The sequence below is a fragment of the Chironomus tepperi genome, unplaced genomic scaffold (assembly GCF_022539635.2).
Source record: "Chironomus tepperi strain 1889 unplaced genomic scaffold, CSIRO-AGI_Ctep_v1 contig_454, whole genome shotgun sequence".
Classification (NCBI taxonomy): Eukaryota; Metazoa; Arthropoda; class Insecta; order Diptera; family Chironomidae; genus Chironomus; species Chironomus tepperi.
In genome coordinates, this window is record NW_027226576.1 from 68,478 (window position 1) to 86,495 (window position 18,018).

The 18,018-nt window shown below is 26.8% G+C and overlaps 1 protein-coding gene across 2 annotated transcripts in view; it reads left to right on the plus strand.

Moving 5' to 3' along the window:
• The window catches only part of LOC139098810 (LIM/homeobox protein Awh-like), a 21,375-nt gene extending 6,983 nt beyond the window's left edge, over positions 1–14,392 (plus strand). Inside the window, exons 2-6 of one of the 2 annotated variants that reach the window (XM_070651139.1) lie at positions 4,149–4,273; positions 4,344–4,608; positions 12,788–12,969; positions 13,702–13,919; positions 13,982–14,392. In XM_070651139.1, the coding sequence (XP_070507240.1) occupies positions 4,603–4,608; positions 12,788–12,969; positions 13,702–13,919; positions 13,982–14,292 (717 nt within the window). In that variant the 5' untranslated portion in view covers positions 4,149–4,273; positions 4,344–4,602 and the 3' untranslated portion in view covers positions 14,293–14,392. Of the gene's footprint in view, positions 1–4,148; positions 4,274–4,343; positions 4,609–12,178; positions 12,970–13,701; positions 13,920–13,981 lie in introns of those variants that run through there. The other variant, XM_070651138.1, reaches the window with a different exon arrangement.
• The last annotated feature ends 3,626 nt before the right edge of the window (positions 14,393–18,018 follow it).

Consider the following 18,018-nt stretch of genomic DNA (forward strand, 5'->3'; position numbering starts at 1 on the left):
CGATGTATTCGTCTGGAGGAGAAGTAAAACAGTGGCATTACCATTTTCTAAATTTGATACATTATTTATGGAATTTGGTGACGTTTTTGAATCCTTCGACATTCAGTGTCGAAGGATATCGATGCTCAGATTTCCACAGTCTGGAGAGAAAAATCCAATCGAGTAGAAACGCGTGACTTTCATTTGATCATCAGACCTTAAGGTGAACTCATGTTCCAATGAAGCCGCTGAAATCATAGAAAATGTATCCGCATGGAGTTACGTGCAATGCGCTACTTTTAAGTGTAACAAGATTAGGGGTGTCGATTACAAATCCCAAGTATTTGGGATTTGGGGTATTTTGTAAGGATTTGGGGTACCCCAAGTACTTGGGTTTTGGACCCAAGTACTTGTACAAATCTTTATACAATAGAATTTTTCCTATATTATTATATTTTTTCATATTATTATTTTTTAGTTCTTTAAAATTTAATTATTCATTAATATTTTCATAAATATTTGGTAAAAATCTAGGGCTGGCCAAGAAAAACTACAGATCGGCATTTTTTTGTCGGCGTGTAGTTGAAAATGCATCCAAGTGAATTTTTATTATATATGAAAATTTGTTTTTGTTAATTTTAAGTAAATCATAATGAAAATTCCATTTACGAGACTTTTTCAATTTTGTGTAAGAAAATCTAGGCAAAAGCTTACAATTTTCCATGAATTTTCACTTTGATATAAGAAATTTGAGGTTAAAAGACATAACTTTCCAGGATTTTTCAAATTTTTAAGAAAATGGTGGCCAAAATTGTCATTTTTTTGCAATTTAAAAAAATTTTAGATAAAGGTTCACAATTTCGAGAGTTTTATAATCTATTTGAGAAAATTCATGTGAAAAATCGCAGTTTTAAAGATTTTAAAAACATGATTTGCAATAGTAAATAACAATATATGGTTAAAATTTGACTTGCATCTGAATGCGTTATCCTGAAATCCCAGAAAATGCTACTATTTATAATGATGTTTTGTTCTTATTAGGGATTTGGGATTTGTACAAGTACTTGGGGTCCTGGGATTTGGGTATTTGGGATTTGTACAAATCCTGAAAACCCAAATAATCGACACCCCTAAACAAGATGCAAAGTTATATACTTCCACCTGGTTCGAAGATGCTTTTAGGCAAGCGCATAGCTAAAGTGCTATGATATCAGCAATTCGTACAATTTCGCGTCAAATTTTCATACATTAGTCAAGTTTGCGTAAACATTTAAATATTTCCGTGTAACCATCATTGCTACACTAGATCTATGGATGGAAGCATGTGCATTGATGGAAGCCTAGTCGTGGTAATCGTATCCTTGGACCCAATTGTAAGTAAGTAAGTAAGTAAGTATAATTTTATTACCGCGGAGGTATTTGGATTACAATTTCGGTAAAATTACATGAATATCATTTTCTCTTTTATAACTATTTGATTTTAAATCTCTAAATTATTATTACTGCAAGACGCAATTTAGTCCACAACTTTGACTTTATACGACGCGATACGATGTTGAAAGTACTTGAAAACGAAGCTTTGTTGCAGCTCTTTGGCATTGGCACCATTAAGGAGCACCTTCATGGCAGGTGAAAGTAATGAAGTCTTTTCATTACACTCAATGACGGTGCGTACCGGTGGGTCCAACAGGATACGTTTATCCACAACATTGCTGCCTTCATCACACATGCATTCCACCTCTCGGTCTATTGTGTATTGAAGGTTACACGGAGGTAATTAATTAAAAGACGCGTGAGTACTAATCAAAAGCGAATACCAGAACGGATTTTTCAAAAAAAGTAATAGCGATTCGCTTGATGTCATAGCGCTTTCGCAGTGCCTCAACTTAAGGGCACCTTCATGACAGGTGGAAGGTAATGACCCTCGTATCGGAGTACACCCAAAAGATCGGCAATGCGTTTGGATCTTTGTGCGCCATTACTAAGTGTAATTATACAAAGTTATTTTTCCACCCGCATTGAAGGTGCTTTTTAATGGTGCCAATGCAAAAGCGCTGCGACTAAGCTCTCGAATAGGGAAATAATTTTTCAATTCGTGTAATTTTAAAAGGATCTTTGTTTCTTCCAGTACTCTTTTAATCATTTACGTAGACATAATAATGTCATAAATTCATGTTTTTCTTTGTTTTTCTATTTTAAATTGTTATAATCGAATTCGATTTCATTATATTGTCATTTAAATACCTTTTGGTAATAAATATTACTTACTTACTTATATTTAAATAGCTTATGGTTTTTGAAAACGAACATTTTGATGTATAATATGTTCAATAAAACATTAAAATTAAGCCAAAATTTCAAAAACAAACTTGATTTCTGACACTGAAAATTTATTACTTAATCTGATTTTTTCGACAAAAATGCTTCTACTTTTATGAATAATGAGTTCTAAGGTACAAAAATTAGTCGTACTTGTTCATTTTGGAATTTTCTGCATTGTGAAATATCAAAAGTTGGCCTAAAACCTGTTTAAAGTAGTTAAATTAATGTTTTTTTTTTTAAACGTTAAGAAAATTTTGAATTTTTTCATACAAATATTTCTATGTTTACAACAAAAAAAAAATATTCACAAAAATTCGAAAAAAATTAAAATTAATCACTTTATTTGTTAATGAACTGAAATAGAACTAGAAGCTGTATTTTTATTGCCTTTTTGTGTAAGTTATCAGATTATTAAACAGAAGTCGTTTTTAAATTTTTTTAGTGATTTAAGTAAATGAAACTTTTTTTTCGTCTAAGCCCATTAGAATCAGTAGCGTTATGCAATTGTTAGCAAAACACTTGATTGCTCATTTAATATTATTCTAAATGCTGATTTTAAAGAAATATTTATAAAAATTTGCACTTTGTGAATTCTGTGGATATCAAAAATTAAAACTTGCATGATTTTGAAAATCATAACATAACATAGAACTGAAAACAGTTAACAAATTTTGGCCAAAAAGCTAATTTACCTGTTTTTTATCAAGATTTTTAAGATTTAGATTTAATAGTCGGAAAATGCGTTTCCGTCGGTGCAAATAGGTTCTAAAAAACACTTTCTTACAGTTTTTTCTGCGTGTTGTTTTCGGAAGTGACCAGAATTCTACTTGATCTTGTTTTGTGAGTCAGGGAAAAAAAACTCATTTTTGTAGATCAGTGAAATTATATCTATTGATCATTTGATATTTGGATGAATTTTTTCAAAATTTTATTTATCTAATTTAATCTTTATTTAATTAAATATTTCAATTTTTATGCCGGTTTCTTGGAATCAAAATATTAAATTCCGATTTTCAACATGATTTTTTTGCACTTTATTCTACATGTCACTATGGTTGGCTTACTATTTCACCTAAAACTATCGTTTGCCGCACTTTAAACGCTGCATAAATCTTTAATTAAAGAGAAAAATTGAAATTTTAGTGATTCCGAGAAACTTTTTTCCTAATCCATGAGAAAATTCATTTTTTGATTTTATGTTATTGCAGGAATTACTTATAGACTAACAATAGAAAATAAAAACAGTTTAAGATATTATAATTAATATTATAATCAAATTAGAAATTATTTAATTTGTTTAATAAGTTAAAGTAATGTTTTTCTATGAAGAAAATTTTGTAGTTTTTGAGACACGAATTAGACGAATTTGACTTATCCAGAGAATCACCCATTTATTAAAAATTCCAAAAAATTGATTGTTGGTTTATTTCATGTAATATATCAAAATCGTTCAGTTATGTTCCATGTATTGTACATAAAGCATTTTGTTAAAATTTGTTCTTGAGCAAATTTAAATTATTTTTTGAATTTGTACATTTACGTCAATTTTTCAGGTAAACCGATATTGGTTTCGTGGGTTACTTATCGTTTGGGAAAATGAATGGCGATGAAATATCTCAATAAGATATATAGAATATAATGTTTGTAATTTTTTTGACGTGGTAATTTTTTTTCTGCATTCAACGTTTCATTGTAATGCAGGATTTGAATCTTATATTCATAGCAATACGAAAAAGTAAGCTCTATTTTAATGCTGAATATATAAGATTTAAATTGATTTGAACGCAAAAAATAATAAAGCAAAAAATAGCTTGAAGTTCCTAATATATTCATTCAAATATTTATAGATAACCGGAAATATGTTCGTTCAACATAGCACCAAAAAATGGGCGTTGCTTAAAAATGAAGAGATACAAATCATCTACCAATAAAAAAAAGCGTGTAATATCATTTATATTTTACATTTGTATTTGTGAGTGTATATTGAGAGAAAAAAAACTTAAGAGAGTTGTTGATTTTTTTGTTTTTTTTTTTCCTTTTAGATACACCGTCAGTTGATTTTCTACTTTCAAACGTAAAAGCTGTAACAAAGTTTTTAAACAACAGGAATATTTATTGTGAAATCTTAGTTGAAAATGTTCAAATAAAAACTAGTAATAAATGTTAAAAAATTAAAAGTAGACTTTAAATTGAAATAATAATACAGTAGATGCATAAAATGCGCTAAAAAGCATTGTAAGAAGCAAGAAAATTTCTCGTATCTTGTGTATATTTAAATAAAAATTTTTTTAATAAATTATAATGAAGGTGAGTTAACAGTGAAAAAAAAAAGTATCAAATGTTTTTTTAACAGTAATATAATTTAATTATTTGCATATTTCTGCCGAGTTTTAGAATTAATTATTTTAAAGAATATAAACAAAATATGTGTAGTGATTATTTGGTCAAAATAATAGTGCTTAAAAATGTATTTCGGTAAGCATTCTTTCATAATTTATTTACCTTTCTGGAAGTCAATACCACAAAAATTATATTACCACAAAAATTATATTCTTTACCCTATCAAATGAGTAATATAATTTAATTAAATTTCTGCCTAAACATCTAGTGTCAAAAGTGTTAATATCTGATTAATGTCAATTTGGAAGACTAAAATATATTTAAAAATGATAAATCTAGTGTCAAAAGTGTTAATATCTGATTAATGTCAATTTGGAAGACTAAAATATATTTAAAAATGATAAATACTTTCTTTCGTGCTGATACCATTATTTACAATTTATATTTATTTTCTCTCACTTATGGGAAGTTTATATTATTTCAAAGTTTGATTTAAACATTCTGTTTTTATAAAAAATGATTCAGAATCACTTTTTAACAATTCTAATTTATTATGACATTTTTATAGCTTTATAAGAAAACTATATATGAAATCATTAATTGATTTTTAAGAAAGAAGATTCAGTCTATAAATTATAAATTTTTGAAATGATCATTTATGATAATGTCGGCTATTCCTTTTAACTAAAAGAAGTTATTTTAATAAATCATACAAACAGAAAAAAAATATCAAAATAAGACACTTTAAAATCATCACCTCTATTTGTGTGTTATTAATATAAAAAAAAATATGATCTAATCTTAAAAGTGAAGATAAAATAATAAATCGAATAAATAAACAATGTGACAGTGAAATTTACCTTGAAAATTAAATTAAATTTTCTTTCTTATGCAATAAAAATTTTTTTAAAACAAAACAATAGAATTTAAAAAGAAAATGAACTCCATACTATTTACATTATTTATAAATTATAAATAACACTAAAATTAAAATAGAATTTGAAGCACAACTTCTCAAAAATTTATTAAAACCATTAAATGATCAAAAAATCTGAAGACCGAATTAACTAGGGCTTGCCAAAATTAGATGTACATAGATGCAGTAAACTGCAGGCCTGCGCATCTAGATGCGCCTCTAAATGCATCTGAAATTTTAACAAAATACTTTAAAACCTCTTAAAATGACAATTTTCAACATCAATTTATTTATTATTACGATAAAAAATCTTGGAAAATGCGACTTTTCCCTTAATTTTCATATATAATGATCAAAAACTTGGAAAAACACTGGAAAATTTCATTTTTTCAATTTATTTAGTTAGAATATCATAGAAAATGTAATTTTTGATTTAGTTTTCCAATTACGACGGTGAAAACCTCTCAAAAACGCGATTTTTTATAATTTTTTACGAAAAAAATTTCCATGCAGAAAATTCAGACGGATGCAGTTGGATGTGCATCTGGATGCGTATCCAGAACAATAGAAACTGCAGGGCTACTGCGGGCCTGCGCTTTTGGGCAAACCCTAGAATTAACACATTGTGGGTGATTCTCTGGATAAATTTTTTCAAAATTTTCGACTTTGAATCAATTTTTCTCATAATCTGGTTTGTGCAGATATTTATTTCTGTTTAATTATATTTTTCTGTCATGCTTTATTCAATTAAATATTTAAATTTTTATGCCAGTTCATATGAATACTTGTGAAACAATTAATATATTTTTTTTTAACATTTTTAAAAATTTTTAAAAGAAAACAAAATTTTTTTACACATTTTAAAAATGAATATAACTTATAAAAGTGATTTCTGTTGCAATAATTGTCAGGATGAACTAATAAAATAAAGGCAAGTTTAACTTTTAGTGGGAGGAATCTTTTGAAACATTATTTTGCATTAAATTGAATGAATGAAATTATACCTTTTCTTGAATTGAAGTCTATAAATGAATTTTAAATCTAAAATTTTTGAAAATATCTCAAAAATTTTTAGAGTTATTTTGAAATGTATTAATTATTAAATTTCATAACCCAATCTAGTAGACTTCAATCATTGGTATAAATCCAACAATTATAGAGACCCATATATTCGAAATAAAAGAAAATTTGTAATTGTAGGGTTAAGAATCTAATTTTTGTGGTTATTTCATTCTTCAAGACTTTAAAAGTTCATAACTTTTCACACGTTAATTCTTTTATGATAATTTCTTCGGCAAAATAATCAGCCAACAAGGAAACAAAATTTATTCTAAAATAACAGCTTTCGTAAAAACTGATTTTATTAAAGATTTTAACTTTTGTGGTATGAAATGTAATTTTTGTAGTAAAAAAAAATTTATTTTTCGTGGTAATAATAAGTTGAGAATTTATAGCTTAATTCTTCAAGAAGATGAGCTAAATTTATTATCAGAATTTTATTAAACTAATTTAAGTTCGATTTAAGTCTGCAAAGTCCGTGGAAAATGATAAATTAACAAAAAAAAGTTGAAAAAGAGCATCAACCTTAAGAAAAAATTACAAAAGTCCTCGTATTATTGATCGAAAGACTTAGGTGCATTTTTGTCCCAGCGAACAGTAATTGATTAATAAGGCACTTTCAGACCTAAAAAAACAAAATCCAGTAAGATCCAGGTCACTTCCAATCCACAAAACAAGATCCAGTAGGATCCAGGTCATTTTAAGACCCAAAAAACAAAATCCAGCAGTATCCAGGTCACTTCTAGACCTTCAAAACGAGACCCGGTAGGATCCAGGTCACTTCTAGACATTCAAAACGAGATTCGGTAGGATCCAGGTCGATTCCCAGGTTAAAACATCGAAAACTTTGAGGTACACTCAGGGTTTCTGAAAAACCGCGTTTTTTCAAAACCGCGGATTTGCGGTTTTCCAAAATTGCAAAAACCACGGTTTTGCGGTTTTCAATTTCCATACAAATGTATGAAATTTTTTGAAAAAAGTTAAATTTGGACTTTTATGCATAAGAGTGTTAAATCTTCCTATTTTTCTCCATTTTATTTAGATTCAGTTTCAATTTGGTTGATAAAATGGTCCTAAAATTATTTGTTATAAAAACTTTTGAAATTAAAGTTGTTTTTAGCAGTTTGCAAGATTTTAGTCCAATTTTTCATGTTAATAGAAAATTTAAATATATTTTTGAAAAATTATTTTCAAAAATTTCAACTTTGTGGATTTAAGTGAATTTTTTTAAAAAAATTTTAAAACTGCGGTTTTTTCTTTCAAAACCGCGGTTTTTAAAAAACCGCATTTTTGGGCCAAAAAGTGCGGTTTTGCGATTTTCGGAAAACCGCTTCCAGAAACCCTAGGTACACTGCAAAACAATGAAAAAACGTGTTGTTGTTTTTGTTGTTGTTGTATATGAAAATGAAAAATTGTTAATTATACTATTTATGCGTTGATTTAAAAGTTTTAAATGGCCTGTGCCGCAATAACTTTATGGAACTGATCTTTTAAAACCATTCCGAGATCTCTACGATGTCTAGATAAAAAGTTTTTAGCGTTAGCCGAACGCCCGAACATTGTCTTATTAAGCTACCTTTTTGAAAAAATTTCAAAAATGCGCTAAAAATCAACCAAAAAATCTCTTAGAAAAAATACCACAAAAATTAAATTTTTTTACCACATAAATTACATTCAATGTTTACATATTTTAATGTGTTTTTAGAAATTCATTTTTTGTGTAACGTAATAAGTGAACGGCCCATTATTTTATATAATGATTTAGTTAGAGTATAAAAAAAAATTGAAGAATTATAAAAAAAAATATATAAAAATAATATCTTATTTTAATGTTTCAATCCGTTTTTATATTTCTGAAGTTGAAAAATGGTTTTGATCAGTTTTAATTATTCTTCAATTGAATTCGAAGAAATTCAATATTCGATTTTTTATCAGCGGGAATTTGATAGTATTCTTGAAAACATGAGATCTAAATGAAGACATCACATTGATCTAGAATCGAAAAAATTTTCACAAATCCACAATGATCTAGATTTGAAAAAAATGTTCAAAAGTTGAAATAATTCAGTATCTTATTAGTGGGACTTTCTGATGGAATATTAAAGATTCTGGTTTCATCTAACAGATGTAAAAATATCTATGCTTGAATAAATGTCTAACTCGAGAAAATTTAATTCAAATGTACATTGGCGATTGTTTACATTTTTGACACAAAATTTGATTGATTGAAATTTCATGTTCTAATGATTATTTTTACTCAATTCTGCTATGTAATACTTTAAAAATGTATAAATTTTGTTATTGTGTGTTATAAATGCCATGTTAATTAGTTTAAGTGAGAGAAAAATCGTTTTAAAAAAATAATTTTTTTCGAGTTTTTGAAGTTAAATAAGTTACGAGTACACACGAGTACAAACGCGAAACAGGCATTAAGTCAAAGAACTAACTTACATTTACCCATAAAATCTTTCTGGAACATCCAAATCCTCCCAGTAAAGAGAATTTTCACTTTGAAATTTTGTTATTTTTTCAAAATTTCCCATACAAAAAAATTACGTGCGTAAATTTTTTCGAAAGACTTTTACAAAAATTTTGCAAAAAAACGTATTTATTCTTATTGTATCGAAATAATATTTTGAGGACTTACTCAGAAGTCCATTTCTAACGGTTTAATGTCAATATGTAACTATAAATTAGTTAAAACTTTTATTTCTTTAAAGTGTCAACCCGAATTTGTGCACAATCAACTTTTGAACATTTTTTTCAAATCTAGATCATTTAAATCAAAAGTGCTGTATTTTCTATTGATATCTTGAAATTTTTAAAAACAAAATGACTGTTATTTGTTATTTAGAAAATTCGCGATTTACTTTACAACTTAATTTCTGATTTTATACAAATGAATATTGATTTCGATGCGATGAGCACTCTAAGATGTTGATTTTATTTTGTTGCCTAAGTGAAAACGATGAGTTTTCTATCGTGATGACGGTTTTTCCCCAAAGGACGATTTGCTTTCTTCCAACTCTGCACAGTTGCATGGTCCAGGATATACCAATTCAATGTACCTAGCCACAATTAAAATTTTTACTGAAATTGTCAACATAAAATTTATGAAGTTCAATATTAATTTACACCAGTTAGACAGCGAATATGGGTCACGTTTATTTTCCATGAAAAAAAAAAAAAAAAAAAAACAATTTCTGAACATTTTTTTATTCTAGATCATTGTGGATATGTATTTTATTTTTATATATACTTAGAGTAATATAGTAATAAATCATCAGTTAGAAGCATATAGAGCTATCTATTGTTTGAAAAAAATAAATTGAATGAATCTTGAATGTAAGAAAATTAAGAAAAAAGAGTTACAACTAAAGTTCCGTCGGAAATTTTGTAGATTTATAAAACTTTTTTATAATACACATCTTTTTAAAAACATGATAATTGAAGTGATCCAGAGAAAATATCTACCTAAAATTTCTGTAAAGAAACAAAAATTTACATGTCTTTAATAAAGGTAAATAAAAACTAATTTTGAATTACATTCAACTGTTATTAATTCACAAAGCGTGTAATTAAATGCTAAAATACCACCCAAGATGTAAAGGCGATAAATGACAAACCAATGAAAGTTTTATAACAAGCTTTAAGTCTTTAGGATGATATTTTTCAAAATTTTATAGCCCTTTCACCTAAACTTTTTTGTGATAAAAATGTGGTATTCATGAATATACATTATTTCAATTCAATAGCATTTAAATTAAATAGTGTGCGATGCTGAAATGTGTAATTAAAATTTCGAGGCTTTATTTCAAATTTTCAAACCTCCCAAAGTTTTAATTGTTCAGTTATATTCTTATGAGACAATAAATTTCACTTTATATTATTTCAAAGATTTTTAATTATTCCCATAAAAATGTTTATCGCTTTTAACTGCCCATCAGCTGAATACTACATAAATACTTTTATGACTCATTAGTACAAGTATTTTTTTGTCCTAAACTTAAATCGGAATACATGGAAACATAAAAGTTTATCCTAACTATTCAATTACTTCTGTTACATTTAACAACAAATCCAATACAACTTAATTTTTGTTTCTTAATTTTCATAAAACAAAGATATTCTTTAACTAAACATATTTAATCTTTGTTTTAAAAAAAACTTCATTATTTTTAATTAAACTTAATGCATTCTTTGACAGTCGATTTTTTTAATGTTCAAATTAGGGTTTTCAATCCCGGGATCAAAATGTATGTAATCCCGGGATTCAAACCCGGGATTGCATATAAATCAATCCCGGGATTGAAAACACTACTTCAAATGGAGCAAACATAACTTAAAACGTCTTTTCAATTCTCATATATTTCAAATGACGTTACTTACTTACTCAAATGACGTTAACTGTGCTAATATTAAGGTGTCACCAAAAAGGAAAAAAAATATTCATCGTTTTACACTTTGAAAACACAAGATTACAATAATTTCTTTTCTTTTTTCGGTTATTAACTTCTGTAGCTACACTTGTTACTCATTCCAAATTTATTGTTTTCATCTAGATCGCTCTATTTTTTCTCATTCTTTTATAAATTGTTATAATCCGATTTTTTTTAAAAAAAAAAAAAAAAAAAAAACAATAAAGTATAGATTTTGTTGCTTACCTGTTTTATTCACTATATTTTTTTCTCATAAAAACCATATAGAATGTATTATAGTTGTGTTTTTTTAAAAATTCAAAGAGCAACGTTTTATAATACCAAAACAATTAAAATTCAAAACAGTAAAAAAATTATAGTATTGGTGAATCTGAAATCGAGCATATATTCATGATGTGGTGATAATTTCATAGTTTTAAATACTACCAAGAGAAGAATGACTTTCCATTTTCTAATTTAATTAATCTTTAGTTTAATTTTTTATTAAACTATGTAATAATAAAATTTTTGGCAATACTTTTAATATTTAAAATATTTTGTTTAGTGTATTATGTGTCACACATTCATCTTTCGTTTTATCTGATTTTATAGGCAATAAAACAGATCTTTATTAGCTATTTTATTTATTTTATCGATTTGTTATCTCCATCTTTATATTTTTATCATACTTTTTCTTTAAGTTATATGTTTTAAAGTTTCATGAAATCAAATTAATGATATCAGTGCTTCCATATCTTCAAAATTTATACAAAAGACTTCGATGCATGGATGTGAATATGTAAAGTATCAGAATATGTGACTGCTGAAAATTTATTTTTTATAAAATGATCTTCTTACTACATTTTATTCACTCTTCTCTCTATCACAAGAAATTATAAATACAAAAAATATTTTTTTTAATATGGAAATGGATGTTTTTTAAAATCATCAAGTAGAAAAATAGACATGAATATTCAAAATAAAAATGTAATAAACATTTTTTTTGTTTTTGTTTATACTAGTTTATACTATAAAGGTGTAAAATTTTATTTTATTTTATTTAAGTATCAACATCTATTGTATTTTATTTAACATAACGTGATAAAACTATATTTTGACATTTCAATGAATAAATGCTGAATTTAATTTTTTCGGCTACAAGGAAAAACTTTTTAAACAAATATCGTCTGTTTTGGGCAAATACGTACCAAAAAAAACTGAATTTTTTTTCTTATCTCATAGAATAAGTTTATGGTATCAAATAATGTGTATTATCACCAAACTTTAGCTGCTACACTGACGCTGAAATCAGTTATTAAAAATATTTTTTTGATATATTATATATTAATTACGCTAAATGTTTACAAGTTGAAGTGCTGTAGTCGCTCTATAGGAACGAGAGTGTTTTTAATTTTTTTTATAAATAGTATTTAAAATCCGCTTTTTTTTAAATTTCAAGTGATGTCCTTGATTACTATGCTTTCTCGCTATCGGGACCGGGATTTCGAGAAAGCATATTGATTACATTTTATTTAAGAAGGAGGGATTCATGGATACAGTTAAATGTTATTCCCCAATTTGTTATATTAATTCAGCACAGGCCTGAAAATAAATGTAAAATTTGAATGATTTTAGCAAGCATGACGTCAAAAATGCAATTCTAACTTAATTCGTAAATGAGTCAAAAATGTTATGTTATCATAAAAGTATTTTCCACAATAAAAAAATTTATCAAATTGTAATTTATTTTCAGACAGAGCTAAACTCATGTACAGCATGTGATGAACCAATAGCCGATAGATACTTACTAGAAGTTGGAGGATGTACGTGGCATGGATCTTGTTTAAGATGTTGTATTTGTCTATCACCTTTAGATCGGCTACCGACATGCTTTTTACGAGAGCGACAAGTTTATTGCAAAACAGATTATGCAAAGTAAGTTTGCTGTGAACATACAGCATTTTTCTTTGTTTTACAGGACATTTAAATGAAATTTCATTCGAGAAAAATCATATTTCAAGCGCACTTATTCATAATTACACTTTAACTAATCAAATATTATCATATATATATATATATAGGTAAGAAAAATTCATTTTCCGGTAAAACTCTAGTATTCATAACGTAAAAGCACTAAATGATGATAAATTAGTTTTAGAAAATAAAATTCCTCTCTTTTTTTATTTATAATTCTATTATATAAAATGCAGATCATCCTTAAGATCATTAATATTTATATTTTCATTCACTTTTTTCAAAGTTGCTTACAGTTTTGTGCTAGTATACCTTATTGAAGTATTGAAGTAGTGAATTTTTTCACCTTCTTTAAATCTTTACCGCATCGACGATATCCATTCATAAGTTTTCAACTATCAAATATTTTCAAATAAAGATGAACTGGAGTCAAATAGTCATGAACGTTCTAACAATGACTTTTAAAATTTCTAATGCTTAGTTAATCTCACAATAATATTAGAATATCATTATTATTGCGTCACAACATAAATTACATTTTTAAACATTAATGAAAATTAATAAAGAAGTAAAAATTTAAAAATAAGTTAATATGATTCAACCATTAAAATAATTTAATTCCGATTATTACTGAACTTAAAAATAATGTTTATTTAAAATGCAATAAAGTTTTTACATTTTTTATCATGACAGAACATTTGGAAGTAAATGCTCAAAATGCTGTAGACATATTGCGCCAACTGACTGGGTAAGGCGTGCAAAGGATCAAGTATTCCATCTTGCGTGTTTTAGCTGTGACCAATGCGGACGACAACTATCTACTGGAGAACAATTCGCAATGGTTGATGAACAAGTTTTCTGTAAAAGTCATTATTTTGATAGTGTAGATGGCTGTACTACATCGAGTGATGGTAATAAAATTGATATAATAAAAAAAATTTTCAATTAACTTAAATTTTAAATTTTAAACAAGATGGTTATGAATGTGAAGGATTTAATAAAAATAAATCAAAGCGCATTAGAACAACATTTACAGAAGAACAACTTCAGATTTTACAAGCAAACTTTCAAATTGATAGCAATCCAGATGGTCAGGATCTTGAAAGAATTGCAAGCATGACGGGTCTTAGTAAACGTGTCACTCAAGTTTGGTTTCAAAACTGTCGAGCACGTCAGAAAAAGCATAAAAGTCCCCGCGAAGGGGAAAGATCTCCATTGCAAACCCTTCTACCTATTGTACCACCTGACATTTGCATTACTTCTAATATAACAGCAGCTGCATGAAAAGAATTTTTTCTTAGTGATTTATAGTAGTTAGACCTTATTATATCTTATTTAAAAATCATATTTGTTCGCATACATACATAAATATCACATATATATATATATATATATATTATATGTATATATTATAGCTTTAAAAAAGTTTTAAAAATTGTGAAATGTTTATGTTCCGAACGTACTCTTCTTGATTAATATTAAGTCTATGTTGATAATTTTTCTTTATAAGAAAGACTACATAGGAAATAAAACAGAGAAAACAGTTTTCTCAATTGATGTACTCAAACAAACAAATTTTTTTTCCCATTTTTCCCCTTTTCAGTTAATATATAATATATAACATTTTGCTGACAAAACGGTTGGTCTTATGACTATTTGAGCGTCAATAAAAATAAAGACTTGTTATTAATGTGATTATTCCCTATTTTCTCTTTTATATAGTCTAAGTTAGGGAAAATTGTGAGGGTGGGTTTCTGTTCAGATTCATTCATTGAATGAAATTTAATAATCTTTTTGAGGGAGTGATTGAAGCGTAAATAACTCAATAATATCTATTGTTTTTTTTCAGTTGATTTTGATCTGAATCATATACCAAATAACTTTTAGTATAACTAGGTAGTATTTATTATTTACTTCATTAAAAGCGTTGTTTGTCTACGTAATTTTTAAAAATTTTTTGAGAATTTCAATTAGGTCACGCATATCATTTTTAATTATATTAAGTATACTTACTTACTTACTGCAACCATATTACTTTGTTGAGCTTAGGTTACCACAGAAGGCTTTCCATCTGACTCTGTTGCTGTCTCTGTCATCTACTACAACTAGTTTGTACAAATTCTCTGTCCGCACGTTGAGCTGACATTCTTTCATTACTGTTCTGTGTCAAGTAGCTTTTGGAGCTCCTGGTCGCCTTTTTCCTTGTGGATTTCTTCTAAGGGTTGTGTATCAAACTTGTGTTTCTCTCCCAACAATGACATTTTTCTTACAAAGCGTATGCCCTATCCAGCCGTATTTCCACATGTGTAGTATTTAGTTTATTCGCACTAATAAAAGCTCTATTTTACATGCATTTTCATAAAAAATCGTTTCAAAAATGCGCTTAAAATTTATATTTATTTCATCATCATACAATAATGAAAGCTAACTCTTATAATATTTTAATCTAGAATATTCATCCTCCAACCATTTTGGGAAAATTTTAATTTTACGATTAGTCGGACTTCTTTTACGATTTGCTTATTTACAAAAAAATCTCACAAATTTTGGGGACATAAGATTTTTTTTCCTCCAATACCACAGTTTCCAGGGGTTATTTGTAGTTCATTTTTATCCACTATGTCAAAGGCTTTTATTAATTCCGTAAAAACCAAGGCAACCTTTGACTTTTTATCTCCTTCTCTCTGAATCTCATTTGTCATTTAAATGGTCGCAATTGATTGATTGAAATTTTACTTAAATGAAGAAGTAGTAAAAAATCGAGAAAACCTTTCTTTTAGTTTCACCACTAAACTTAAAACTTTAAAGAAAGCTTGCGTGATTAAATAATACTTTATGTAACTTGCAATCAAAAAAACAAAAACTTTAATTTAATTTGTATTGGTTAATTAGATTTTTCCAGAGACGGAGCCAGAATTTTATTGTATGGATCGCCAAAATTTAGTTTTTACTTGTTTTTTTTACCCTACAAATCGAAGGTTTTTTTTTCAAAAAGTTATGGGTTTTGACCTCCATAACCCCCATTTACACGTCCCTGGATTTTTTTCTATGAGTATATAGTAAATGATCCATAGCTTATTTAAATTTATGAACCAAGTAAAATTAAATCATTTTGTAATCTATATCTATGCATATACTAAAACAAACATATTTTGATGATCCATGAAGAATATTTAAACTCTGCTGGGCGCTTCTGTGAGAATGGAATTAATCCCTTGAGATTTAGTTTTCTATTGTACATGATTCAAAAAGTTTCAGATTTTACGTGTTTGTACAAACACTAAATCATCGTAAAAAATTGCAGATTGTATATACTTATTTGTATCAAAGTTTTGATTAGTTGATTTATCATGAACTTGACTATATCATGATGAATATGTTTTCTTTGGCGATTGAAACATTTACCTACCATTCTATTTATAATCGGAACTTAAATAACCGTGTATGAAATTATATATGTTATTTCACTTTATAGTTTTAGTATGAAAATTTAATTTTAAAACAATGCGTCAAAAAGGAATTTTGGTTAAAAAAAAAACAGAAATTAGATCAATTTACATTGGACTGACAATGGACATTATTTTTAATTTTTTCCTTAAATTTATTAGCTCTATATTTGTTTTTTCTATTTCAAAAACTTCTTTTTGTTGAAAATAATGTTATAAGACCCATATAAATTTATTATTTTTCCCGTTTGTCAAGTTTATGATAAAATAAAATAAAAAAAAAATAATTTTTAAGTGCAATAAAAATGTTCCATTAATAAAAGATGAAAATTGTTTTATCTTATGTATCTTTTATGATTCTTTCATCAAAGTTAAAACAAAAACGCAAAGGTACAATTTATATTTATGTTTATGATACTACCTACATATAACGAGATCCTTTTGTTATTTGTTAAAGTAAATGTTTATGAACTAAATAATTTAGGTTGCATATTACTAACGTCTATTCAATGATTGGAAATTCATACATTATAAAGTTGAAAATTGAATGATTTTTTATTAAAATTAACACACGTGTTATATATTTGACGACAAACTAAAGTTAATAACTTTTCTTACAAAGCGAATAGATTAACAATTGCAATTGCAATTATTGCTATGTGAATAGCAAAATCTCCAAACAAAAGAAGATGTAAGCGAAAGGATGATCTGATACTTACAGATACCCTAGGCGAACAACACCTAAGTATTTCCGCAAAAAAGCCTTATAAGGTCTGAAACTAAACAATGATTTTCTCAACTATAGAAGAATCGAAAGTTTAGACGAGCAGATTTTTCATGAGAATACATTGGTCAAGACTTATTTTTTTAAACTCTTTAACGTCCATCGATCTAAAGTGTCATTCACGTGACGTTGTCTAGTGCTCTATATTTTGTGTATTGGGGGCTTTTTTTTGGTCGACAGCCATGAAGTTGCAATAAATTTGTCCATGTCAATTGTATTTAATTATTTTTATTTATGTTGTTGTAATTTGCCTGCCTATTATTTTAAATGTTGCAACTTATAGTTAACTTATGATATACCTTTATGGTAAATAAACATCTCAGTAAATTTGATAAAGTTTTTTTACATTCTCACTGTGCAATGCCAATTATACTGATATAAATGCAAATACCAAAAAAATAAACTTCAAAATTATTGATTTCCAAGTAAATTTATTCTCATATTTTACAAAAAGAAAATATGGTTCGTTCTATTTTTATACAAACAATATGTACAGAATATGAATATTGATGTTTAGCTATCTGTGAATTTCAAATTAAAAAGTAAATCTAAAAAAAGTTATATTATTATGTTGTAATATGGAAACATTATAAATTGTTCGAATAAATCTCTGTAATACTGATATCGACAACTACTAAACTTTTCATTAAAAATAAACGAAATCTAAGTTTTTTTTTAATATTCAATTTAGATAGTTACATATTTATGATTTATTAGCATTATTTCAATCATACATTTTTTTTAAAAGAGAAAAAAATAAAATAAATATTTGTGATTAAC